Raw genomic sequence first — 27,925 nt, forward strand, 5'->3', positions numbered from 1 at the left:
GAAGGGCTCTCTGAGCATTGATCTGGAATGGTCTTTTAGGCAAGCCTTTCACACAAGGAAAACAAGGCACCTTTCAGGAAAGTCAGAAGAACAACATGGAGAGGAAGCTAATTAATGGTTACTGGCGAACCTGTGGGTTGGTAATTGGCCTTTCTAGAAAGAGTCTGTGGGGCTGGAGAGATGGCTCCTTGGTTCCCAACCAGCACTTGTTATCTCTCTGGAGGATTCATGTTTGATTCCCAGCACCCATCTGTGTGCTCACCCAAACACCTGCAATTCCAGTTCCAAGGTATCTGATGTCTTCCTCCATCACAGGCCTCAGGCACGCACATGTTGCACACACATGCATGCAGGCAAAACACTCACCTATAAAATAAATATTTAAGCTGGGCAGTGGTGGCGCATGTCTTTAATCCCAGTGCTTGAGAGGCAGAGGTAGGTGGTTCTCTGTGAGTTTGAGGCCATCCTTGTCTACAGAGCAAGTTCCAGGACAGCCAGGTCTGTTACACAGAGAAACCCTGTCTCGAAAAACCAAAATAAATAAGTTTTGTTTTGTTTTGTTTTGTTGTTGTTGTTTGTTTGTTTGTTTCTTAAAGCCTGGAGGTGGTGGCACACGCCTTGAATCCCAGCACTTGGGAGGCAAGCAGATCTCTGTGAGTTCGAGGCTAGCCTGGTTTACAGAGTGAGTTCCAGGACAGCCAGAGCTACTCAGTGAAACCCTACCTCAAAAAAACAAAAAACAAAAAAACAAAAACAAACAAACAAAAAACAACCAACAATATAAAAATAAAAAACAAACAAAAAGCAGAGGAAAGAAATGGTGTCATGCAGCCCAGACCTCTAACTTGCTATGTAGCAGAGGCTGACCTTGAACTCCTGATCCTCCTGCCTCCACCTTCTAGAGAAGGGATGACAGGCTTTTGCCACCAGAATTAGCTCTGTGCTCCTGAGGAACCCAGCCTTTCATGAACGCTGGGCAAGTGCTTTTCTCTAGCACACCTCCTGGAGAGTGAACTCCAAGAAGTCCCCCGGGATCCTCTAAGAAACAGAATTCTTTCCCACTACAGAGAACGCTCCACAGAGCTGGGATGACAGTGTGTGCGGAGCTGCCCCCACCCCTGATCTGCCTCATAGGAAAGGCTGGGCTTAGTGATACCCAACAACTGGGGAGGTGGAGGCAGGAGGATTGCTTGAAGGCAGAAGTTCAGGACTATTTAGCACAGTGGTTCTTAACCTCCTGACTCTGCGACCCTTTATCATGGCTCTTCAAGTTGTGGTGACCCCTTCCCCAACCATAGAATTATTTCCACTGCTTCTTCATAGCTGTAATTTGTTACTGTTATGAATTGTACTGTAATCATCTGGTATGCAACCCTCAGCTCGGTCATGACCCACAGGTTGAGAACTGCTGGTTTGGCAAGACCTATAGGAGGGAGGGAAGGAGGGAGGGAGGGAGGGAGGAAAGCAAGGAGGGAGGGAAGGGGGGTGAACCCAGCTAAGTGTGGAAGGAATCACCCTAGACTGCAAATGTTTCTACTGTAACCAAGTACAGCAGGAAACAGCCCAGGTTCAGCATTTGGCTTTAATCCCAAGAGAAGCCTGAACCAGGCAGGTGCTTGAGCAGAGAAATGTGCCTCAGGTTACTCACCCCAAGACATGTTGGCCCCAGGCTTGTGAAAAGTTTAGAAAACTATGTTGCAAAATCTGGGGCAGTCCCTGAGTGCAGGAACAGGGAGGGCCGGGAGGAGGAGGTTCACATAAGAGACAGCGCTGCCACAGCAGGGCTCACTCCTGCTCACCCCTGCCCCTCACTCCCTCCTCTACCTTCATTATGGGACCAGCTACAGGGCCCCAGCTGCTGCTGCTGCTGCTGCTGCTGCTGGCCGGCTCTCCCCTGGCTCTGGGGGGGCCCATGTAAGTAGTTACCGTTTGGGGGGGCAGTTCCTTGTAGAATTTCTGAGGTACAAGATAGGGGTGTTAAGAATTTGTGCTGGGGGCTGGAAGATGGCTCAGTGGGTAAAAACTCTTGTTGTATGAACATGACTCTTGTTTAAACTCCCAGTGCCCACGGAAAAGCCAGGGGTGGCCTCAGTGCCTGAAGCCCCACAGTGTGGGGCTGGAGATAGGATAGTTGGGGCTAGTTGGCCACCAGCCCAGCGCCAGGTTCGGAGAGAGGAGACTTTGGCTCAAGAGAATAAGGTGTGTGGGTTAGAGAACAGGACACCTGACATCCTCCTCTGGCCCCCACATATACTCAGTTACGAGCATGCAGATGAGCGTGTGCACACACACAAAATTTGGCCTCCTTGAGTGTCAGGGTGTTCACGGGCTCACGTTCATAGAATCCCCCTATTGTAGCATTGGGATGCCTATTTATAGAACAGAAGGTCTGCAGATTTAGGGGGTCTGTGATATCTCAGAGTTTAGGCAATGGTGAGTTTGAGATTTGAGAATTGGGGGATGGTTGGAGTCTGTAGCCCTTGACTGTGTGGACTGTCAAAAACCAAGCTCAGATCAGGCCTGCTGACTCCCACCTGTCATCCCAGCTACTCTGGAGGCTGAGGTCGAGAAGGTGTGCACATTCTAGCCAAGCCTGGTCTACAGAGTGAGTTCAGGGCTACCTGGGCAATTTAGTGAGATGCTGTCTCCACATAGAAAAGTGAGAAGAGACTGGATGTAGCTCAGTGGTAGAGCATTTGCTCAGTATAATCCAAGGTCTAGGGCGATTTCCAGTGCTGAAACCAGGGAAAGCCAGCTTCCGGTGGCTGAGGGGCAGTGGGCCATGCTTAGGTATCTTCTGGCATGGGGCGCCCTCCAGGACCAGTGACTGGGCCAACCAGGTAGTGATGGGTGAGGGCTGTAGTCTCCGACCTTGAGGTGACACCTGCTCCCACACCCCTTGGACAGGTTTTCTATCATCACCCCCAATGTCTTGCGGCTGGAGAGTGAAGAGACCATCGTGCTGGAGGCCCATGAGGCACAGGGTGATGTCCCAGTCACAGTCACTGTGCACGACTTCCCAAAAAAGCAGGTGCTGACCAGCGAGAAGACCGTGTTGACAAGCGCCACTGGACACTTGAGCAGCATCACCATCAAGGTGGGCGAGGGACTGCAGAGCTACAGCCCCTTCAGTCCAGCCTGAGTCCCCTACCCACAGAGACGCTCCCCTCTGAGTCTCCTTCCCCATGAGTCCCCACTCTGAGTCCCTGCCCCTGAGCTCCTCCCTTCTGAGCCACCCCTCCGAGTTCCTCCCCTTAGAGTCTACCTTCTAAGTCCCTCCCCAATCTCTTCCTCTCTGAGCCCCGCCCCTCAGTCCCGCCCCTCTGAGTCCCGCCCCCAGAGCCCCATCCCTCTGAGGGGAGGTGCAAAGGAGGCCCAGAGGCACAGGGGATGCTCTCTGGGCACCAGACACTGCAGCAGACTCCTGATTGCCCCCTGGCCTGTGTGCAGATTCCAGCCAGCAAGGAGTTCCAGTCAAATAAAGGGCAAAAGTATGTGACAGTGGTGGCGAGCTTTGGGGCAACGATAGTGGAGAAAGTGGTGCTGGTGAGCTTCCAGAGTGGGTACCTCTTCATCCAGACAGACAAGACCATCTATACCCCGGGCTCCACGGGTAAGTGGTTGCGGGTGGCTGCATACACCAGGGCTGGAAGGCCCTCCCAGAGCCTGAGGTCTAATGGGATCTAATGCTGGTCTCCCCCGCATGCCTCAGTCCTCTATCGGATCTTCACTGTGGACAACAAGCTACTGCCTGTGGCCCGGACAGTCATCGTCACCATTGAGGTACTAGCTACTGAGTTTCCCAGAGACCCTCGGAAAGGGGCAAATGACTACACAGCACAGCCAGTGCAGAGAAACCAGAAACCTAGGAAGACACATAGGAGGGTCACAGACCCAGTAATCTGACTCCAGAGAAATTCCCTTAGCCTCAGTTTCCCCATCTGAAGATTGGGACAACCATTAGACATGATTCTACGTAGTCTATGCTACCCAGTAGAGGGCCCCTGTGAAGGCCCCAGTGAGGATCCCTCCCTCCTCTCCCTAAAACCCTCCACGGCTCCTACTTCTTTAGCTTCAAAACCCAAGTCTTCCTTGCGGGACATGGGGCCCTGCTCATCATGCCTAGTTCTCTCCCTGCCTTCCTCCTCCCTCCCTGTCTCTTGCTCCCTCTGTTTCACGGACACCAGTGAGGTCAGGACCCTTCATCTAAACATACAAGGAATGCACAGCACAGAGAGATTGAGCCATTTGCCTGAGATGCCACAGCTTGTAAGTGGCACAGTAGGGATTTGAACCTAGGTTGAATGACCAAGGTCTATGTTCTTGACTGTCACCTCAATAGACATAGGAGATGCTGTGGTTGGGCCTCTTAAGAGTTGCTGTATCCCATATGCCTTTCCTGACTCCTTACAGACTCCAGATGGCGTGCCCATCAAGAGAGACACTCTGTCTTCCCACAACCAGTATGGCATCTTGTCTTTGTCTTGGAACATCCCAGAACTGGTCAAGTAAGTCTGGGTCTCCAGGAACGGGACTGCCCTATTCCAGGAGAGGGACAGGGAGCTGCTTGGAGACCCTCACACTCCTCATCTTCCTGCAGCATGGGGCAGTGGAAGATCCGAGCCTTCTACGAACACTCACCACAGAAGATCTTCACCGCAGAGTTTGAGGTGAAGGAGTATGGTAAGTCCTGGGGGACGAGGCCACTGCGTCTGTGATGCCCTGGCCACCCTGCCAATGCCATCTTCACCATCTTCACACCCCACCCCACCCCAGTGCTGCCCAGTTTCGAGGTCCTGGTGGAGCCTGCAGAGAAATTTTATTACATCGATGACCCGAAAGGCCTGGAAGTTTCCATCACAGCCAGGTGAGGGTTGGGGTGATGCTTGTGGGGAGGAGGTCTTCGGCTCCAGCCACAGCCAGAGAGGTCTTCAGGACCCCAAGTCTCCTTGCCTCTCAGGTTTCTGTACGGCAAAAACGTGGACGGGATGGCCTTCGTGATCTTTGGGGTCCAGGATGGCGATAAGAAGATTTCTCTGGCCCACTCCCTCACACGCGTGATGGTACTGCCCGGCCACCTGCAATAGCCTGGAACCTCAACCACTCCCCCGAGGACACGACCCCGCCCCTGAGCCCCTCCCACCTCTTAGCCCCTCCCAGTCCCTCGCCTTGCTGAACCTAGCTACCCATTCATTCTGAGCTCTTCCCCTCCCCAGCTCCTCCTCTCTTGGGGACCTCCTCCCCTCTCTCACGCTCTTTGCTCTCCGATCCTCTGCAGATCGAGGACGGTTTGGGGGAGGCAGTGCTGAAACGACAGGTGCTGCTGGATGGGGTACGGCCCTCCAACGCTGATGCCCTGGTGGGAAAGTCCCTGTATGTCTCCGCCACTGTCATCCTGCACTCAGGTAAGGCCTGCTGTGATGAAGGAAGTCAGGTAGCAAGGCCAGCCTGAGCGAGAAGGCCTGGCCCTGAAGGGGCTGTTGGGGAGCCCGCCCTGAGTGTTACCGTCCATCCCCTCAGGCAGTGACATGGTAGAGGCAGAGCGCACTGGGATCCCAATCGTTACTTCTCCTTATGAGATACACTTCACCAAGACATCCAAATTCTTCAAGCCAGCCATGCCCTTCGACCTCATGGTAAGACCCAGGGCCAGCCCCCACTTCCACTATCAGTCACTCCGACCACACCACCTGACCCTTGTCCGCCTGCCTCTGTCCACAGGTGTTTGTGACCAACCCTGATGGCTCTCCAGCCCGCCGAGTGCCAGTAGTCACTCAGGGATCTGACGCACAGGCTCTCACCCAAGATGATGGTGTAGCCAAGCTGAGCGTCAACACGCCCAACAACCGCAATGCCCTGAAGATCACGGTGAGTGTCCAGGCATTCGTCGCCACAGCCAGGGGAATATTAGTGGCTCTGCTGGCTTCGTGATGGGTTCTGTAGGTCACCCAGAGGATCCCACATCACTTCAGGAAGGAAGGTGTCCTGGCTCACAGTATGAGTGCATCATGGGTGGGCAGGCGTGGAGGCAGGAGCTTGAAGTAGCTGTTCACATATCAGCAGAGATGAGCATTGCCATTCAGCTAGCCTTCTCCTTTTTATTCAATTCAGTCTTCTAGCTCAGGGGAGGGCTGTGCTACCCACACATAGGGTGGGTCTTGCCATTCAATCTAACCTAGAAACCCCCTCACGGGCGTGTTCAGAGCTGGTCTCTTGGTCGATGGATGCTGTAAAGCTGTCTGTCAATATTAATCATCACAGAGCCTGTTGTGAGCTCCGGGGATTCCAACCTGGGCAGCTCTGGGAACCGGCATGCCTCCCTCTTTCTTCACCCAGGTACGCACCAAGAAGGAAGGTATCCCGGAGGCGCGGCAGGCGACCAACACCATGAATGCACAGCCCTATGGCACTATGCACAACTCCAACAACTACCTACACCTGTCGGTGTCTCGTGTGGAGCTCAAACCAGGGGACAACCTCAATGTCAACTTCCACCTTCGCACAGACCCCGGCCAAGATGCCAAGATCCACTACTACACCTACCTGGTCCGTGGCCACCAGGAGCCTCAGCCCCGCCCCTGACTCACCAGCATCCTAATGATCCCTGTCCAGCCCCAGGGTCTCCCATACCCATCCTAGGTGTCCCTGCCCAGCCCTAGGTCTCTCCTACTCATCTTAGGGATCCTTGGCCCACCCTGGGTCTCCCCTACACATTCCACCTAGCCTCATCCTGGTTTTCAATCCAACCCATCATCCCTCCAGGTTATGAACAAGGGGAAGCTACTGAAGGCAGGCCGCCAGATTCGGGAGCCTGGTCAGGACCTGGTGGTCTTGTCCCTGCCCATCACCCCAGATTTCATCCCCTCCTTCCGCTTGGTGGCATACTACACCCTGATTGGAGCCAGTGGCCGGAGGGAGGTGGTGGCCGACTCTGTGTGGGTGGATGTAAAGGATTCCTGTGTAGGCACGGTGAGCCTGTCTCTTTCTCCCTCTCTCCCTCCCTCTCTTCCTCTCTCTCTTCCTCTCTCCTGCGCCCCCCTTTGTGTTTTTCAAGACAGATCTTCTCTGTGTGGCTTTGGAGCCTGTCCTGGAACTTGCTCTGTAGACCAGGCTGGCCTGGAACTCACAGAGATCCGCCTGCCTCTGCCTCCCGAGTGCTGGGATTAAAGGTGTGCGCCATCACGGCTTGGCCTCTCATTTCTTTTTTTAAGACATAGTCTCACTATATAAACCTGACTGTCCTAAAACTCATTATGCGGGTAGGCTGGGCCTGGAGCTCATAGAGTTCCTCCTGCTTTTGCCCCCCCCCCACATTTGCATCTCCTCTTTTTATCTTCTCCTCTTTTCAACGCTCTCCTCACCTCTCTCACTTTTGCTTATCTCTTCCCTCCACTCTCCCCCTTTTCTCTTTCCCTCTACTCTGTCTTCTGTCTCTTACCTCCGTTCCCCTCTCCCTCTGTGGTCCTTCAAGGGTTGACTCATCCATCTTGCTTCCCTACCCTCCTACAGCTAGTGGTGAAGGGTGACCAGAGAGACAACCGACAGCCTGCACCCGGGCAGCAAATGACTCTCAGGATTGAGGGAAACCAGGGAGCCCGAGTGGGGCTGGTGGCTGTGGACAAAGGTGTGTTTGTGCTGAACAAGAAGAACAAGCTCACCCAGAGCAAAGTGAGTACCAGCATCCCTGAGCACCACCTGCAGCAGAGTCGGGGAAACGGTGGTGCAATGGGCTGGATATCAGGATGGGAGGGACAGGGACAGCTGGGTTGAACTTCACGGTGGCTTAGATGAGGCTCTGCGGACCTGTCTTCTCCTCACCACCCCCACCACCTGCCCCATCTCATCCCACTTGCAGATCTGGGATGTGGTCGAGAAGGCAGACATCGGCTGCACCCCAGGCAGTGGGAAGGACTACGCGGGCGTCTTCATGGACGCAGGCCTGGCCTTCAAGACAAGCGATGGCCTGCAGACTGAGCAAAGAAAGGGTGAGAAAAGGGACCAGGGGTAGACACAAGGAGAGACATGTTTTCACCCCCAGTTGCCCATGTAAGAGCAGGACTCACTCTGTAGATCAGGATGGCCTCAAACTCACAGAGATCCACGTGCCTCTTAAGTGCTGGCATTAAAGGCTGCGCCACCACCACCAGCTGAAGTGGTGAGTGTGTGTGTGTGTGTGTGTGTGTGTGTGTGTGTGTGTGTGTTTCTGTGCATGCACACATGTGCGTGGGTGTGCATGTAGATGTGCACAAGTGTAAGTGTGTGTGTACACTCACACCACAGCATGCATGTGGAGGTCAGAAGACACCTTGTGCCAGTCAGTTCTCACCTTCCACCATGTGGGCCTTGGGGGATCAAACTCAGGCCATCAGGATTAACAGCCAGCCCCTTCACCCACTGCGTCATTTTGCCAGCCTCCATTGCCGCTCCTTGAGCCTCAGCCCCCCTTACTGCAAAAAGCTGACAATCACACCTGTCCCTTCCTCAGATCCTGAGTGTACCAAGCCAGCTGCCCGCCGCCGTCGCTCAGTACAGTTGATGGAAAAGAGGATGGGCAAAGGTTAGGAATCCGCCATTGGTGCCATCTCCACGCATCACCCACCCCCATCCTGTTAGAATCCGAAGGGAGGTGGGGGAGGGTTGCCTCCCTTATTCTAACCCTGGGAAGTTCTACCTGGGGTCTGCTCTGATGCTCTCCTGATGGCTAAGGCTGACACCTGGTCTGGGCCTCCCACAGTGGGTCAGTACACGGACAAGGGTCTGCGGAAGTGTTGTGAGGACGGCATGCGTGATATCCCTATGAGGTTATCCTGCCAGCGCCGGGCACGCTTCATCACCCAGGGGGAGAGCTGTGTGAAGGCTTTCACAGACTGTTGCAACTACATGGCCGAGCTTCGTCAGAAACACCAGAGAGACCAAGTGCTGGGCCTGGCCAGGAGTGAGTGGCACCCCATGGGGTGACACTAGGGGTAGGGACTAAAGGGGGAAGACACAGCTGTCTGGTGGTGGGGTGGCTGCACCTGTCTGCTGGAGGAGCGGCCCAAAGACTGTGACTCCAGCCCTGAACCCTGGGAGGACAGAAGGAGGAGGATGGAGGCCAGCTGGGCTTCACAGCAAAGAAAGAGACTAAGGGAGTGAGGAAGAGCTGGCTCAGGGAAGGGAACAAGGGAGACCAGGTGTTCCTCATACTAGTTTTGCCCCCCTCCCACAAACCAATTTTCTTCAGCAAAATGAAGATAAGTTCTACAATCAGTCCATGTTAAAGCTAGATATGGTGGCAAATGCCTGTCATTCCAGCACTCAGGAGTCTGAGGCAAGAAGTTTAATGCAGGTCCTGGGCCAGCCTGGGCTACCTAATAAGTTCCCAACCAGTTTGGATGATGCTCATCTTGATACCAATATGTCTGTAGAACATGATTTTTAGTTTCTATTTCTTGGATGGAGAGAGGAATCCCCACAAGTCCCCAGGGTGTCTGGTGGAAAACCCTCACCCCAGGGTGAACGCATTTACAAAGCTCAGAGATGTATACAAGGAAGCCACCCAAGAGTGGGTCTTTTCCCAAACAATATCTACCCATCCTCAGGCGACATGGATGAAGACATAATTCCCGAAGAAGATATCGTCTCCCGAACCCAATTTCCAGAGAGCTGGTTGTGGACCATAGAGGAGTTGAAAGAACCAGAGAGAAATGGGTATGGCTCGATGTTCAGTGGTCAAAGATGCTGGCCACCAAGACTGCCATGTGGAAGGAGAGAACCAATTTTCACAAGTTGTCCCCAGACCTCCACAGGCAGAAGGATGCCTCTCTCTCTCTCTCTCTCTCTCTCTCTCCCTGTCTCTCTCTCTCTCTCTCTCTCTCTCTCTCTCTCTCTCTCTCTCTCACACACACACACACACACACACACACACACACACATGCAGTAAGTGTATTTTAAAAGGGAGGTGAGGCTAGGACACCCCCACTCCACATCCACATCTACCTGAAGACAGAAAGTATCCTCCCAGATGAGCTCATTTGCATATCATTTGTTTGCACCTGCCAACTTCCTGTCTCCTCTGGAGTTACTATGGAGGTGCATGCCCTGAACCTGCAAAGCCACAGGTGCAACCCAGAATTAGTCTCTAACCTCCCCCACCCCACCCCCATCTTCATATCCTTCTCTGTCTTGATAAATCTTACCAATTAATTTTTAAACTTCTGCCCCACCCAGAATCTCCACAAAGGTCATGAACATCTTTCTCAAAGACTCCATTACCACCTGGGAGATTCTGGCAGTGAGCTTGTCAGACAAGAAAGGTAAGGGAGGGGCCAGGGAGATGGCTCAGTGGTGAAGTGCTTGCCCTCCAAGCATAAGAACCCAAGCTTCATCTGCAGAACTAACATAGGTACCTGCTTGCAACCCCAATGCTTGGAGATGGGAACAGGAAGCCCCTGGGGCTTCCTGGCCAGCCAGCTTAGCCAATCAGTGAGTTCCAGGATCAGTAACCCTGTGTCAAAAAGTAAGGTAAAGAGCCTGAGAGCTTCATGGTTAAAAGTGTTTGCTAATCTTGCAGAGGACCAGAGTTTGGTTCCCAGCACCCATTTCAGGCTGTTCACAACTGCCTTCAGCTCCAGGGGATCTGATGCCCCTTCTGGCCTCTGTGGCTACTGCACTGATATGCACACAAATACAGAGACATGTGCACATACATAAAATTAAATAAGGTGGAGGAGTAGCTAAAGACGACACCCAGTGTCAACCTCTGGCCTCCACAAGCATGTGCATCCATGCACGTATGTGCACATGTAAACACACAGAGATTGGACACAGAGGCTGTGATACCACCACATCTGGGATTTGTCAGTCATATGTGCGTGTTTAATCTCTACCTTCTGTGAATGGGATCAGCCATGGCCAGCTATGGAACTTGAACCAGGAGCCTGGCTAGGCATCCCTACACAGCCCTCCCACCCGGACCCTTCACACTGTTCTCTCTGCCCACAGGGATCTGTGTGGCGGATCCCTATGAGATCACCGTGATGCAGGACTTCTTCATTGACCTGAGGCTGCCCTACTCAGTGGTGCGCAATGAGCAGGTGGAGATCAGGGCGGTGCTTTTCAACTACCGAGAGCAGGACAAACTCAAGGTGGGAGCAAGTCAGCTCTGAGAGGTTGAACAGGACCCACGAACCTACTCTCACCTGCCCTAGCCCCTCCCTCACTTACCCTGCCCTGGTTCCCCCTCACCCACCTCAGTCTCCCCCTTACCTGCCCTGGTTCTGCCACCTGCCCTGGCCCCTCCCTCACCTGCCCTGGCCCCTCCCTCTCCTGTAGGTGAGGGTGGAACTGTTGCACAACCCAGCCTTCTGCAGCCTGGCCACTGCCAAGAAACGCTACTATCAGATTATCGAAATCCCTGCCAAGTCCTCCGTGGCTGTGCCTTATGTCATTGTCCCCTTGAAGACCGGCCTCCAGGAGGTGGAGGTCAAGGCTGCTGTCTATGGTCACTTCATCAGTGATGGTATCAAGAAGACACTGAAGGTCGTGGTGAGTCCTTGGGGGCATCTGCTGCCCCTGGCCTTCAGATCTCCTGCTGTTGACCTGGGATCAGAGACACCAAGGATCATCTTAGGGTGCAAAAATTAGAACTGGCAAGGTCTCAGTGTGTAGAACACTCAACTAGTTCATGCAAAGCTCAGGGCTCCATCCCCAATGGGGTTTGGCCTCTCATCCTAGCACTGGGGAGGTGTGGGCAGGAGGATCATGAATTTGAGGACAGCAGGGGTAACTTAATGAGAGCCTGTCTTGGATTTGTTAAAAAGTAAAAAAAAAAAAAAAAAAAAAAAAAAAAAATCCTAGGGAGATAGCTCCCCTGGCAACGAGATTGCTGTACAAGCCTGAAGGCCTGAGTTCAGATCCCCAGCACCCAAATAGAAGCCGGTGGAAGCGGCTGATTCATTGAGAGGTTCTGTCTCAAAAGATAGGGATAGGAGAAGACATATGGCATTGACACGTTCACATGCTTGCACACACAACACACAAGGACACATACTTGCACACATGCACATAGTGCACTCGTGTACACACACATGCACACACACTACACATGCACAAATGCACACCTCACAGTCATACATATGCACAGGCATTCACACAGACATGCACACGCTCACACCCACGTATGCATGCATGAACATTCATACACTCACACATCCGTGCACACTCACGTGTGCACACATGCACACATGTATAACACACACATACACAAACATACATGCACACCTTACATTTACATACATGCACACTCATACACACACACACACACACACACACACACAAGAGTATAAGGTAGGTCTTGTATCCCCTCTTCTTTAGAAGAGAAGTTGAGACACAGAGAGGTTAAGTAACTGCTCCCCAGTCTCACAGGGAAAAGAGGCAGAGCTCTCTGAAGGAGTTATTCTCCAAACAGCATCCTGCTAACCATTTATGTATCTCTTGCTATTTTATCTACCCTCCTTCACAGCCAGAAGGAATGAGAGTCAACAAAACCGTAGCCATCCACACACTGGATCCAGAGCACCTCGGCAAAGGTGAGGAGGCAGGCAGAGAGGGCAGGGTGGTATAGGGCACCAGGAAAGGGGCAGAGTGAGCTGGTGCCATCCAAATCTCTTTCACTCTCACCCTGCAGGAGGAGTGCAGAAGGTGGATATACCCGCTGCAGACCTCAGTGATCAAGTGCCAGACACAGACTCGGAGACCAGAATTCTCCTGCAAGGTAAGATGGTCTCTTCCCTGGCATGAGGGTCCAGGCAGGAGCCAGGGCAGCTGGGAGCTCGCTAACAGTGCTCCATCTTTTCCTGGGGGAGGGGGCTGAACCACGATGTAGGCTTCAAATCTTGACTCTGCCATTTCAACTTGATTGACCTGGGACTTGTTTCTTCACATAATGCCTCCCTGTGCCTCAGTTTCCCCCATTAAAAATGAGGGCAATGATAGTGTCTTAGTCACTTTTCTAGAGCTGTGAGGAGACACTGTGAGCACGGCAACTCTTATAAAAGGAAGCATTTAACTGGGGCTTGCTTACAGCTTCAGAGGGTTAATCCATGTTCTTCATGGTGGGGAGCAGACAGGCTTAGCGCTGGAGCCTTAGCTGAGAGCTACATCCTGATCCACAGGCAGAGGGAGAAGGAGTGAGGCTGGGCCCACTGTGGACTTTTGAAACCTCAAAGCCCACCCCAGTGACACACTTCCTCCAATAAGGCCACACTTCCTAATCCTTCCCAAACAGTTCCATTAACTGGGCACCAAGAATTCAAATAGGCACCTCTTTGGGCTATTCTCATTCAAACACCACAGACACTCTCTGCCATGTTTTCTGTAAAGGTTGAGCTATAGTTCTTCCAATCCCCCACTACACCTGAACAGTGCAGCTTGGGTTTGCCCGCAGGAGCCTCCTGCAGAAGTTAGTTCAGCAAACAGCATCTGCTGGTAAAGATATTTAAATGAGAAGCCACACCTGCCAAGTACAGAGTATCTGTTCCTCTTGCCTGGATCCAGGAAGAAAAGAAGAGGGCATTGCAACCCTTAGACAAGCTACACTAGCAGTGAACTCTAAACCAGAGCTATCTGTGGCTGCTGCTATTATTTTAAGTAATGGTGAAATTAAATGTCCAAGACAGGGTAAAACCCCCCTCCCACAGTCCCCAAGCCCTAGGCTTCCTCTGGTCAGAGACCAGTTTGAACAGGCCTTTTCCTCCACCTTCTGCTGCAGGGACCCCAGTGGTTCAGATGACCGAGGATGCTGTGGATGGGGAGCGGCTGAAACACCTGATCGTGACCCCCTCAGGCTGTGGGGAGCAGAACATGATTGGCATGACACCCACAGTCATTGCGGTACACTACCTAGACCAGACAGAACAGTGGGAGAAGTTTGGCCTGGAGAAGAGGCAAGAGTCTCTGGAGCTCATCAAGAAAGGTGGGGCCTGTGCTGGAAACCCCCAAACCCTCTCCTCCTCCAAAGGCTCCGCCCCTCCCCTAGAAGCTCCACCCTCCCAAAGCCCCACCCAATCTTCTCCCAAGCTCCTCCCCCGCATGTCCTTCAGAGATGGTTTGCCTCCTGTTTGAACCTTGGACCCCGACTGAGTCCTTTCTCCAGAATCTGTGCCCTCTTCTCTCTCTCCACATCTGTCCCACCCCATATAGCACACTTGTCCTCACTCTCCTCAGGGAGGTCCTCCCCCACCATGTTCCCACTGCCTACACTCCACTCTGTCCCTCCTCTCTGAGCTTTCCTCTTCAAGCCTTCCTTTAAGACCCACTCCCTCCCCAGGGTCCTGGTCCTACCCTCTTCCAATCTTCATCCCACCTCCAGTAGATGGCATCCCTGTCCTGCCCTTGGGGTACCCACTACCCACCTGGTCAGTCCAGGCCCAGCCCAGCCCTTCCTTTGGTGACCCTGTCTATTCTCCACAGGATACACCCAGCAGCTGGCCTTCAAACAGCCCAGCTTTGCCTATGCTGCCTTCAACAATCGGCCACCCAGCACCTGGTAAGTTCAGATGCTCAGCTTCGCCTTCTCTGCCTTGACACCCACATGAGCAAAGCCTGAATCCCCACTGAAGGTGGTCCGGCCCCTCTCTGTCTTCAGTCAAGGCTGAATGAGCCTTAGACTCCTTTAAGCACCAGCTTCTTACGCCACTGCCCCTCTCTGTTCACTGGTGGGTGAGGATGCCATTCTCTGTCTCCCAAAGCTGATTGTCTCACACCTGGTGTCTCCCTATCCCTCCCACTCCCAGGCTGACAGCCTATGTGGTCAAGGTCTTCTCTCTGGCTGCCAACCTCATCGCCATCGACTCTCAGGTCCTTTGTGGGGCTGTTAAATGGCTGATTCTGGAGAAACAGAAGCCAGACGGTGTCTTTCAGGAGGATGGACCCGTGATTCACCAAGAAATGATTGTAAGGGGAGATTCCAGACAGAAATGGGTAGAGGGTCCCAGAAAGGAGAGGAGAGAGCAATGCTCCATCTGCCTTTTCACTTGGTGGAGGTGGAGGTTGGGTGAATAAAGTTGTGAAAAATCGAAGTATTGCAAGAATCCAGAGGCCAGCAGAGACAACCATTGGAGAGGCTTGCGTGGTATCATGCTTGGGTGGAGACCAGAGGTCAGCCTTGGGTGTCAGTCCTCAAGAGCTGTCCACCTTCTTTCTGTCTTTCTTTCTTTCTTCCTTTGAGACAGGGTCTCACTGTCTCAAGACTCATCAAGTCGTCTAGGCTGGCTGGTCCCTGAGTCCCAGAGATCTGGCCATCCCTGCCTATCCAATACAGGGGTCATAAGAACATGCCGCCACACCCAGATATTTAGTTTTTTTAAAATGTGAATTCTGGGACATCAAATGCAGTTTCTCAGGCTTGAGCCATCTCCCCAGCTTCTACTAAGTGTTTTGACTCACGATAGTTTCCATTTACTGTGGACCTGTCAGGGAGGTAGCCCCACCATAAATCAAGGAGCCCATCTGTGGAGTAGTTGACTGGCTCATGTCCATCCTCCCTGTTGGACAAGAAGCCCTGTGAGGGTTGGCCATGTGTGCTTTTCCTCAGCCATTCAACTAGGGGCAGCAATACAGAATGAACAGACAATTCAATTGATTCACACTGGGGGAGGAGCTAAGCCCGACTCCCCTAGTCTTCTGGGTACTTGATAGCCAGGTAGGGACACATAAAGACCCACTTCTGCTCCTCGTCACAGGGTGGACTCCGGAACGCCAAAGAGGCTGATGTATCCCTCACAGCCTTCGTCCTCATCGCACTGCAGGAAGCCAGAGAAATCTGTGAGGGGCAGATCAATGTGAGTGTCTTGTCAGCCCTCCATCGTGTGTGTCACCCACAGCTGTGGGCAGGGGTATTCTTGTTTCTTCTTTGTCTCTGTGATCAAACACTCTGACCAAAAGCAACCTAAGGGAGAGAAGGGTTTCTTTCAGCTTATATCTCCAGATCACAGACATCCCTGGGGGAAGTTGAAGCAGGGACTGGAAGCCAGACATGTTTGCTGTTCTACACAGCATGGCCTCAGACCAAGTAACTCAACTCACTAGTGAGCCCATTCCTTGCCTAGCTTTCTTGGACAGTTCAGAATCAACTGTCTAGGAATGGTGCCACCCACAATGGCCTTCCCACATCTATTAACAATGAAGAGAGTCCTCCACAGACATGACCAAAGGTTGACCTGAACTAGGCAGTTCACCAACCGAGTTTCCCCGCTCAGACTCCAGGCTGTGTCAGGTTGACAGTGGAAGCTAACCAGGGGAGCAGTGTTGCCTTGAGCTGGGAGGTTTGGCCCTCTCTACTCACTACCTACATGGTCTTAGGAAAAAGCCATGACACCTGTTGTGTGTCATTGTGATCTCAAAAGTTTTCATAAAGTCTGGTATGTGACTTTTCTGAAGAAACATCTGTCTCCCTAGATAGCCATCAACAACAGACCAGAGAAATGACTGAGCTTGGTAAACATTGTATCAAGTTTATTGGGGTCACTTATGGGAGCATGGGTGACTAAGGGGCAGCTGAATCGCCAAAAGGCCCACCTCAGCATGGGCAATGAGTCCCAAAACTGCACATCTGGAGTCCCCAGCCCAGCATGTGGGCAGGTCCACCAAAGAGACTCCCTCCCCTAGTGATTGCTTCCTGCATTTGTAGCCACCAGGAGGGGCTTTGTGTGTCTCAGACCTTGCACGAGTCCCAAGCCCTTGTGAGTTTTTTTGGAGGCTTTCAAGCCTCTAAGTCTCCTCCTGCTGTCTTTCTGAGTTTTACAAACCATCCCCACCCTCTTGGAGGGAATGTTTCAACTCAGAGCAAACAGCTACACATCCAAGTTCAATAAATAAATGACAAGCCCCTAAAAAGGGTGTGATGATGATGGTGGTGATGATGGAAGAAGGAAGCTGACATAGGCTCAGACTGACATGCTGGATCTAGCTTATGCCAATTTGGGACCTTCTATGACATGGTTTTGTTTAGTGACTCCCTAGGGGAGTATTTACATAACCATAATCCACCATTGTTATGAAGCAGGACTCGCCCACTCAAGAACCCACAGTCACACACTCTTCTATACCCCCTAATGTACAGTCTGCTCCAGCCAGCAAAAGAGCACCCCAATAACTAGGGAACTCTTAAAGCCAGACACATAGGATACAGGGGAGTCCCACAGGATTGATGCTATCCTGTTTGCCCAGAAGTCATGTTTGTGAGATCCCAATTGGTGTCTCTCACAGAGTCTTCCCGGGAGCATTAACAAGGCAGGGGAGTACATCGAAGCCAGTTACCTGAATCTGAAGAGACCATACACGGTGGCCATTGCTGCGTATGCCCTGGCCCTGATGGGAAAACTGGAGGAGCCTTACCTCACCAAGTTTCTGAACACAGCCACAGGTGAGAGGTCACTTCAAGAGGAAGGTGTATGTGGGTCATCTCAAGAGGAAGGGGTGTGGGGGGAGGAGTCACCTCAAGGGGGAGAGGTCTGTGTGTGGGGTGAAGGTCACCTCAAGGGGAAGGGATGTGTTGTTGCTGGAGTTTCTTATCCCGCCAGGTCCCACTGCCACTTCAGCCCCAGATAAGCACACAAAGACTTAAATTAATTATAAAACTCTTGGCCGATGTCTAGGGCTTCTTCTTATTGGTTAGCTATGTCTTAATTATTAACCCATCTTTATAAATCTATAAATCCATGTGGTCTTGGCTTACCGGAGAATGCCTGGACCTGTTTCTCCTTTGGCAGCTACATGGCATTTCTTGGCAGACTCTCTCTGCCTACCTTTCCCAGAATTCTCCTCATCTCCTAGTCCCGCCTATCTTGACCTCTATTGGCCAAACAGTGTTCTATTCATCAACCAATAAGAGAAACATACACAGAAGGACAGCCCCCATCAGTGTGTGAATGGGGAGTGAGGGTCACCTCAAGGGGAAAGGGTGCCTGGCTGCGGGTGAAGGAGGGTCCTAGAAACACACACTGAGCCAGGATGCATGGTTCTTAGCTGAGGGGTGGGATGGGTGGCCCCACACTGAGCTGCACTGGAGGCCTCTCAAGTCTGTTGACTCTCCAATGTGAATCACACAAGAGGCCTGGGGCGTCTTTCATTCAGGCATACACTGGGCATCCAAGTCCAAAGGGCAACTGAAGGAGAGTTGGGAACTGGTGGACTGGAGATGGCCTTGATTTCTTTTCCTGTTTCTATTATAAAATACCCGGATGACAGTGACTCATGGGAGAAAAGTTTCATTTCGGCCCACAGGTCAAAGTTGTAGTCTGTCATAGCCGGGAAATCGAGGCAGTGAGAACTAATCGGGAAGCAGAGGTGGACACCAGCACATTAGTGCAGGGTTCATTTCTCCATCCTGCACAGTCTGGTATCCCCACCCCAGGGAATAATCCGACCCACAATCACATCAGTCAACACCGTCAGTCTGAGCCCCACTGGCAAGGCCAGGGGATTGTCTCCCAGGTCACTCAAATTGGCAATCCACACCGAGATCCACACAAGAATGTTGAACATAAGCATGGCCACCTGGACGTGGGGAAAGCTAGCTCCTGAGCCACTCTCAGGCTACAGGCAGTGGCTGAGGGGCTGCTGTTCTCTGTGCAGAGCGGAACCGCTGGGAGGAGCCTGGCCAGAAGCTCTACAATGTGGAGGCCACATCCTATGCCCTGCTGGCCCTGCTGCTGCTGAAAGACTTCGACTCTGTGCCTCCTGTGGTCCGCTGGCTCAATGAGCAGAGATACTACGGAGGCGGCTATGGCTCCACACAGGCAAGTGGCCTCCAGCTCCAATGCTTGCTTCCCAGGTCCCCTGGAGGATATACCAAAACCCAGGCATGCAGCTACTCTGTGTGAGCAGTGCGGGAGACTGCAGGCAAGCAGAGAAACTAGATTGCATACCTTGTTCCACTAGGCTCCCAATGGCACCCTTGCTCGCTGGACACTATGTTCTTCATTCTTCTAGGCTCCCAATGTCCCCCCGTCCTCATAAAAATGTTCTAGATCATGTTCCTAGGCTCCCCACAATGTTGCCCTAACTGGAGGGTTCTAGGTCACATTTCTAGTTCCACCAGGATCTCAATACCCCCCAAATCACTGGAAGGTTCTAGAATATGGTCTCAATTTGACCAGGCTCCCAGTGTCTGCCTCTCTCGTGTGTGTTCATAGTTTCACTAGACTCCCAGTGTCATCTTATCACTGGAGGGTTCTAGATGACTTCCTTCATTCCAGGGGACTCCCGATGTCCCTCTTTCTCATGTGCAGGTTCTAGATCACATTCTATATTCCATTGGGTTCTCAAATGTCATGCTCTCCTATCAGTGAGTTCTAGACCAAGATCTCAATTCTACCCAGATTGTCACTATCACCATTTGTCATGTGTATTCTATTTCAGTTTTCACTTACACAAGGGCGCTTCCCAGTGCATCTTTCTCGAGAGCTTTCCAGATGATGGTTTTAGCAACTTAGGGCAAGTGCAGGCTCTGGCTTCATCTTTTTTTCTTGTGGGCTATCAATCACTTCTCAGTGTTCCATCCTCAGTATCCCTTTAGAGTTTGGTGCCTCCACACTCCAGTTCTATTCTTTTTCTCATGAGATGGTTCTAGACTAATTTCTGGCTTCCTAAGCAGAAGTCTAAGATTCCTTCCTCTTGATGAGTCTAGAGGTTACATATAGATGTTTACAAAGTAGAGTCAGAGATAGGTTGATAACCGGTAGTTTATTGGGGGAAAGTACTCACGCAAGGGAGCCAGTGACCAGGTTTGCACCTGAGCAGGACTGACCCTGAAAATGCTTCCTAGTCAGCCCAGCCAGGCAAAGAGAGCCAGGTATGCACTCCCTCCTTCTGGAACCCTTGTTATATAACTCTGACCACTCCCAAGTGGGCGTGGTCAGCAGTACCGCTAATCAGGATTTCTCCCTACAGTTACACTTGGATTTTCTGGTAGATCCTGGAATGGTTTCAGCATTGGTAACTTCTGAACAAAAGCTTGCTCCCTTGGAGAATTCTAGATAGGCCTTCAGTGTCCAGTGACCTGCACTGTTCCCTTCATACTCAGATAGGTTGGAGGTCACAGACTGACTGATGACCAGCCCTAGCCTGAGCTTCTCTCACTTGGAGCTCTGGGACATCCTCCCCTTTCCAGCTTTACCTGTGCAGTCTCTGACAGGTGCTGTGTGTGGTACTGATGCCATAATTCTGACCCATACATCATTATCTCTCCCCAGCACATACTAACCACCAATTTGGAGGCAAAGCTAACCATCTTTCTGTCCCATGGGCTCTAGGCCACCTTCATGGTATTCCAAGCCTTGGCCCAATATCAAACAGACGTCCCTGACCACAAGGACTTGAACATGGACGTGTCCTTCCACCTCCCCAGCCGCAGCTCCCCAACCATGTTCCGCCTGCACTGGGAAGCCGGCAGCCTCCTACGATCAGAAGAGGTATGGCTTCACCCTCACTTCCCTTGCTTCCACCTTCTGTACCAGCCAGGGCTGCAGGAGAGAGGTCGGATGCTTGGCAGAGCCATCAGAGCCAAGGGGAGCTGGCCTTGTGTGGGCATACACGTGTGCATGACTGCCTACGGGTGTGGACTCATTTGTGCGTGCGTGCGTGCGTGCGTGCGTGCGTGTGTGTGTGTGTGTGTGTGTGTGTGTGTGTGTGTGTAGAGGCCAGAGTACAAACTTAAATGTCATTCCTCAAGTGCTGTCCACCTTATTTGTCAAGACAGAATCTCTCACTGGGCTAAAATTCACCAAATAGAATAGACTGCTGCCAGCAAGCCCAAAGAATCCCCCTGTCTCTGCCTCTCCAGTTCTGGGATCTCAAACCTATGCCCAACTTGTTTTACATGGTTTTTTGGGATCAAACCCAGGTTCTCATGTTTATAAGGCAAGCACTTTGCTTACTGAGCTATCCCCCTGGTCCTGAAGCTGACTCTTAACATTCCAAATTTCTTTCCTCCCCCAACTCCATGCAGACCAAACAAAACGAGGCCTTCTCTCTAACAGCCAAAGGAAAAGGCCAAGGCACACTGTCGGTAAGGAAGGGGAACTCACAGCTGCTGAGCACACAACTTTCTCCTGCCCCCCTCTCCTTGTCCTCGGCCATCCTATGCTCCCATGGGACTCTGTCTCGTCTCACCAGGTAGTGACAGTGTATCACGCCAAAGTCAAAGGCAAAGGCAAAGTTCCATGCAAGAAGTTTGACCTCAGGGTCTCCATAGACCCAGCCCCTGAGACAGGTAAGAAGAATAAGGACCCTTCCATCACCTTCCAGCCCCACTCCTGTCCCTCCCTGTCCTTCTCCTGAACCAGGACCCAAAGGCACCTTCTCCCATCTTTCTGTTTCTGTTGGTAGCCAAGAAGCCCCAGGAGGCCCAGAGTACTAAGATTCTTAACATCTGCACCAGGTGAGACTCTGGGTTCTTGGGGAACAACCTGGTCACCCTGTCTCTTTAGAAAGACTTCGTCATTGTGGTAGGCCCCCACTTGGTGCATGCCACAAGTGCTGTAGGTGTGAGCTACATCCACAGTCCATCTCCATCTCCTCTGTTAACAGCACCTCTTCATCCACGCTGACAAGCCTGCCACCCCTCTGGCCACACAGCACATCTCACATAACCCAAGGTTCACATTGCCTCCATCTTCTCTCCTTCTCTCCTTCTAGAGTGCCATTGATGTTGCATTCAAATTTCACTGCCAGGGCAATTTTCACTGTTTTTTAAATTTATTTATTATGCATACAGTGTTATAGATGGTTGTGAGCCACCATGTGGTAGCTAGGAATTGAACTCAGGACCTCTGGAAGAGCAGCCAGTGCTCTTAACCTCTGAGCCATCTGTCCAGCCCAGTTTTCACTTTTCTTATGTGATCATTTCTGTTGTCCAGTTTCCTCTTTCTGTGATTGTGTGTGCGTGTGCACATGTATGTATGTGAGTGTGTGTGTGTGTGTGTGTGTATTTTCATGCCACAGCTTACATGTGGAGGTCAGAAGACAACTTGCAGAAGTTGTTTCTCTCTCTTTCTATCATGCCGGTCCAGGTATTGAACTGGTTGTCAATTTTTTTACCCACTAAGTGATTTTACCTACCAAGCCATGTCACTGGCCCTTCACCTTGTTCTTTGTGACAGGTTGGCCTGGAATTTGCTAAGTACACTAGGCTAGCCAGGCAGTGAGCCCAGAGATCCTCATGACTTTGTATCCCCAGGGCTGGAACTACAAGCTCTTACCAAGGAGACAGCTCAGTGGTTAATGGCACTAGCGACCACGGTTGATATGTTTTTTGTTTTGTTTTGTTTTCCTTTTTAACATGGATAATGAGGGATCAAACCCAGGTTCTTATGTTTGCACAGCAAACACTTTACTGATTAATCTGTCACACGAGCCCTCCACACTGCCACACCAACCTGTTACACTGTTATACCAGTCCTCCACACTACCACACCAGCCCTATACGCCGTCACACGAGCCTTGGGATGACTCACTAAGTAGTCCAAGCTAGCCTCAGCTCATAGTCCCCCACCTCAGCCTCCCAGTGCTGAGACAGCAGCATGAACCACCATGTCTGGCTGTATCTACTTATGTTGCCCCCAGTCAAGTATTTTCCCAAACCAACCCCTCTTCGGGGCTAGGTGGAAAACAGAAGCCTGGGTCCCAATGAGACCCCTCACCCAGGCAATGGCCCTGGGTTCTGACCTCATCCTGAAAGCTGACAACCCTTTATTCTGCCGTATACAGATACCTGGGAGATGTGGATGCAACCATGTCCATCCTGGACATCTCCATGATGACTGGATTTGTTCCAGACACAAACGACCTGGAACTGGTAGGCAGGCTTGGGTCTGGGGTGCGGGGAAAGAGTCTAGAGGTCTAGAAGAGGCTGAGGGGAGACAAGGAGGGATTTTCACTGACTCTGATCTTCTCCAGCTGAGCAGTGGAGTGGACAGATACATCTCCAAGTATGAGATGACCAAAGCCTACTCCACCAGGAGCACCCTCATCATCTACCTAGAAAAGGTAACTGCTGTCCCAGGGAGGTTTCCATGCCTTCCTTCCTTCCCCTTCCTAGCTGAGTTTCTCTCTCCATCTTGACAGCTAGCTCAGGCTAGCCCCAGGCTTGGGAATACAGAATCCATTCTATGAGGTGATCAGAGAAAGAGTTTGTAAAATAAGGTGACCAACTTAAGACTGCCTCCTCCCCCCATAGTCTAATTGGTGTGGGAGGTAAGAGAGAGTTCTCCGCTCCATGCTCCAGGACCCAAACAAATGCACAATCCTCCTGCCTCATCCTCCTGAGTGTTGGAATTATTGACATATGTCACCATACCTGGCTATCTGTAATGTTTTCATGAGCATTGTCATAGTGCTTTCATATTGTTCTAACAAAACACCTGAGGTGACGTGATACATACATACATACATATATATATATATATATATATATATATATATAGAGAGAGAGAGAGAGAGAGAGAGAGAGGGGGGGGGGATTTAGCTCACATTTTTGGAAAATAGCAACCCAGGATTGGTTGATACCAACTATTTAGCCTCTAACAAAAGCCTCCAGGCATGATGGCTAGAAAGAGCACAAGAGAAAGGCTGCACAATGCAGTCAGGTTCAAAAGAAGCCCAGGAAGTCCACTCATTTTCATATGACCCACATCACAGTAACAAATCCACTCTGCTGAGACCTGGCCCGCTCCTCCCAAACAGGCATTAATCTCTTCCAAAGGCAATCCCCTATGACCTAGTCATCTCTCCTAAAGGTTCTGTCTACTTAATGCCATTATTCTGAGGCTATAGTCTGAATGAAGAGAAGTCATATTCAAACAACAGCAGAGAGGCAGTGACCAACTGGCCAGGGCTCCTAACAGAGTGAGGCTGCAAACAGTCTGGCTCCAAGCATGATAGAAGAGGACGTTATAGTCAGTGACTGCACATTCATCATTGCTGATGCATCCCACACCTTCTAGAACTCTGGTTCCCAACCTTCCCGACACAGAGACCCTTTAGTGTGCTTCCCCATGATATGATGATTCCCAGCCAGAAAGTGTTTTTCATTGCTACTTCATAACTGTAATTTTACTAGTCTTATGGATGATAATGTAAATATCTGTACCTTCCCATGGTCTCAGATGACCCCTGTGAAAGGGTCCTTCAACCCCAAAGGGGTTGCAACTCACAAATCGAGAACTACTATCCTAGAACATGCCTGGTCCCTCAGTTTCTTCATGATGGCTCCAAACGCCAAGACTGTGTCCCGGGATCCCTCTGTGACACTCACTAACCAGCTCCATCCTTCCCCTCAGATCTCACACTCAGAAGAAGAATGTCTGTCCTTCAAAGTCCACCAGTTCTTTAATGTGGGACTGATCCAGCCCGGCTCTGTGAAGGTCTACTCCTATTACAACCTGGGTGAGCAGCCAAGGCAGGGCTGGATGTTCAGTGTTCCAGGTGTTCAAGGAACCTGGAGATCTGAGTATCAGAGCTGGCAGCACTGAAGGTCAAAACATTGGGGGTACTGGGGATCCATACGCTGGGGTTCTTTGAGTCTTAGAAATTGAAGAATTACAAGACTTGGGGTCCAAAGATTTGCAAGTTGGGGTTTGAGAGTCCCAGAGACCTAGACGCTGGAGGCCTGAGGGTCACAAGGATCTGGAGTTGGGAGGGCCTGAGAACCCCAGGGACCTAGAGTTTTGACATCTGAGCATCTCAGGGACTAGATGGAGGACTCAAGACACCACAGTCTGAAGGGCCAAAAAGATCAGAAAACCTGGAGTCTGAGTGTCACGGGGGCCGGAGGTTGGGTACTCACTCACTGGGCACTTCCTAGCAGGCGTGGTCTCTGAGGTGTAGTCCCGGGCCCTCTGACCTCCTCCCATCACTCCCCCCCCCCAACAGATGAATCATGCACCCAGTTTTACCATCTGGACAAGGCGGACGGAATGCTGAGCAAGCTCTGCCACAATGAAATGTGCCGGTGTGCCGAGGGTGGGTACCAGGAGGTGTGAAGGGTGGGAAGACACGTCCACACAGACTCTCCACTCCCATGGGGGAGGGGTGTGATGTGTCTGAAAGCCTCACCTGGGGGACATGGAGCAGGATAGACGTCCTCTCTGGGACCAGCCCCAACACAGACAGTGAGTCCTGGAGAGACAGAGGGACTCAAGAGCCCGTGCCACCCCTCCCTGCAGAGAACTGCTTCATGCATCAGGCACAGGAGAAGGTCAGCCTGAATGAGCGACTGGAAAAGGCTTGTGAGCCCGGAGTGGACTACGGTGAGTGTGGCCTTGGGTGGTGATGGGTAGTGAGACAGTGTGTGACCAGCAGGGAACAGCAATGGCACACATGTTCTGTCAGGCTGTGGCTGTGTGTGACTGCTGCATTTGGGATATGCATAGATGTGTAGAGAAGGTCTATGTTTTGGGATGTTCCCTGGGGAGACATTCACCCCAGATAAGGCACAGACCACCTAAGTCCAGCTTGCTGAACCATTGTGTTACTGGGGTTACTCTTAAGAGCTGGAGTGAGGGGTTCCTGGAGTGAGTTCCATTTATTTCCTAAGTCTTAAGGGCCCTTCCTCCAGAACTTGAGGTTTCAGTGACAAGGACATAGCTAAACGGCAGAGACTCAATGGCCTGAGTATGCGCCAGCAAGTGAGAGGAGGTGGGTGTGACTATGTGTGGGGTTGGCCAGGAGCCTGTAAGTAGTCATGGTTATGTGGATAGGGCTAGTTCAGTCGGTGTGGCTCTGCATGCCCGAGCACCAGGTCCTGTGTTTGAACCCCCGCACTAAGGAAAAAAAAAAACCCCTCAGCATAGTGGCACATTTCCCTAACTTGAGCACTAGGGAGATAGAGCCAGGGGGTTCATGAGGGATGGGGCTGGCTGCAGAGCCGGCTCTGTATGTGAAAGCATTCCACATCAGATGCCTGTAACTTCAGCTCCAGAAGATCCAACACCCCCTTTGTCTTCTCTGGATGCTGCACTCTCATGCAGACAGGAGTATCAAACAGAAAAGGACAAAGCTGGCCTCTGACCTCCACACACATGACCGTGCACACATGTGCTCCGGTTAGCCTCTCCCTTGCTGTGATAGACACCGACCTAAAGCAACCTGGGGAGGGAGAGGTTTATTTCATTTTACAGCTCACAGTGTCTCATCAAGAGAGGAACTGAAGCAGAGACCATGGAGGAATGCTGCCCCTACCCCTGGCTTAGCTACCTTTCTTACACAGCCCAAGCCCTCCTGCCTAGAGATGGCACTGCCCACAGTGGGCTGGACACGCCTTATCAGTTAGCAAACAAGAAAATGCCCCCTACACATGGCCACTGGTCAAGCTGACAGGCAATTCCTGGGCTGGGATTCCCTCTTCCCAGGTGTGTCAAGTTGACAACTGATACTATAACACATGGACATGCTCACACATACACAAGCACACACACATAGCAGCTGCAGCTTTGCATGTGCTGTGGTGATTGTGATTGCACATAGCTGACTGTGAGCCATGTGCGATGGTGACAGCCGTGAGTGACTTTGCATGGCTGTACGTTTACAGTGGTCAAGGGTGACTTTGGATAGCAGTCATAGCCACCATGAGAATGACTGTCCTTGCGCATGGCTCTAATGGTGTGTGTGGTGTGATTTGGATAGCAGTCATAGAGAATGACTGTCCTTGCACACGGCTCTAATGGTGTGTGTGGTGTGATTTTGCAGCTTGCCATAGTTGCATGATACCGTCATTGGGGCGACTGTGCCGAGACTAGCTGCCTCTGTGTATATGACTACTTGCCTATAACTCTAATCGTGTGCATGGTATGTGTGGCTATGAATGCGCTCATGGTTCTTTGGCCTGGAGCTGCCCGTAGCCTCAGCCACAGGAGACTTTACCATGGATGGCTGTGCCTATAGGTAGCTCTAACGCCTCACAGGTCCCCATGAATGAGTCTGAGCATGGCTGTGGGATGGCCTGGTTGTGTGTATTCCTGGGAGGGGATAGACCGGTGTCAACAGTTCTGACTCAGCCTGTCTCTGCTCGGAGGCGAGGGGGCGTGTCATCAGGTGCATGTACTGGTGACAGCCCCATGGCCAGCCCTGCTCACGGCCCTCACTGCCCCTCCCCTCACAGTGTACAAGACCAAGCTAGTCACGACGGAGCTGTCTGATGATTTTGACGAGTACATCATGACCATCGAGCAGGTCATCAAGTCAGGTACGTAGCCCTCTGTCTTCCTACCTCCCCACCTCCACTCCCTCTGAGGGAGCTCAACCTCCGCTCCCCTGCTCCACAGGCTCAGATGAGGTGCAGGCAGGGCAGGAACGCAGGTTCATCAGCCACATCAAGTGCAGAGAAGCCCTGAAGCTGCAGAAAGGGAAGCATTACCTCATTTGGGGCCTGTCCTCCGACCTCTGGGGAGAAAAGCCCAAGTAAGTGCCCACTCTGCGCATGCGCGCACGCATGGCTGCCCCTGTATGTAACCCTACCAACTGCCCTAACCTGCTCTTCCTTCCCCAGCACCAGCTACATCATCGGGAAGGACACATGGGTGGAGCTCTGGCCCGAGGCTGAAGAATGCCAGGATGCAGAGAACCAGAAACAGTGCGAGAACCTCGGGGCGTTCACAGAGACCATGGTGGTCTTTGGCTGCCCCAACTGAACACAGCCCAGCCCTCCAATAAAGCTTCAGCTGTATTTCACTCTCCTCCCAGTGTCTGGAGTCGTGGTCGTGTGTGTGTGTGTGTGTGTGTGTGTGTGTGTGTGTGTGTGTCTGTGTCTGTGTCTGTGTCTGTGTCTGTGTCTGTGTGTCTGTCTGTGTCTGTGTGTGTGCGTGTGTGTGTGTGTGTGTGTGTGTGTGTGAGTGTGTGTGTCTGTGTCTGTGTCTGTCTGTCTGTGTGTGCATATGCATGTGTGTGT

The 27,925-nt window shown here is 51.8% G+C and overlaps 1 protein-coding gene across 1 annotated transcript; it reads left to right on the top strand.

Annotated features, from left to right (window-relative positions):
- The first annotated feature begins 1,831 nt into the window (after positions 1-1,831).
- C3 (complement C3) lies at positions 1,832-27,714 on the top strand. The gene is made up of 41 exons (XM_027416790.2): positions 1,832-1,914; positions 2,908-3,097; positions 3,451-3,613; positions 3,713-3,783; positions 4,414-4,508; positions 4,601-4,683; positions 4,777-4,867; positions 4,961-5,063; positions 5,279-5,405; positions 5,521-5,636; positions 5,722-5,868; positions 6,337-6,546; positions 6,763-6,969; positions 7,510-7,668; positions 7,856-7,985; positions 8,486-8,557; positions 8,735-8,935; positions 9,582-9,690; positions 10,210-10,295; positions 10,984-11,126; positions 11,314-11,526; positions 12,503-12,569; positions 12,668-12,754; positions 13,751-13,954; positions 14,452-14,527; positions 14,775-14,934; positions 15,723-15,821; positions 17,248-17,404; positions 18,616-18,779; positions 20,295-20,453; positions 20,990-21,049; positions 21,157-21,253; positions 21,370-21,421; positions 22,750-22,837; positions 22,939-23,028; positions 24,321-24,426; positions 24,913-25,002; positions 25,206-25,289; positions 27,140-27,223; positions 27,303-27,438; positions 27,527-27,714. Exons 1-41 carry the CDS (start codon positions 1,832-1,834, stop codon positions 27,666-27,668), a joined length of 5,001 nt encoding a protein of 1,666 aa, XP_027272591.1. The 3' UTR covers positions 27,669-27,714.
- Positions 27,715-27,925: the final 211 nt, after the last annotated feature.

Source organism: Cricetulus griseus, chromosome 5, assembly GCF_003668045.3.
Source record: "Cricetulus griseus strain 17A/GY chromosome 5, alternate assembly CriGri-PICRH-1.0, whole genome shotgun sequence".
NCBI lineage: Eukaryota > Metazoa > Chordata > Mammalia > Rodentia > Cricetidae > Cricetulus > Cricetulus griseus.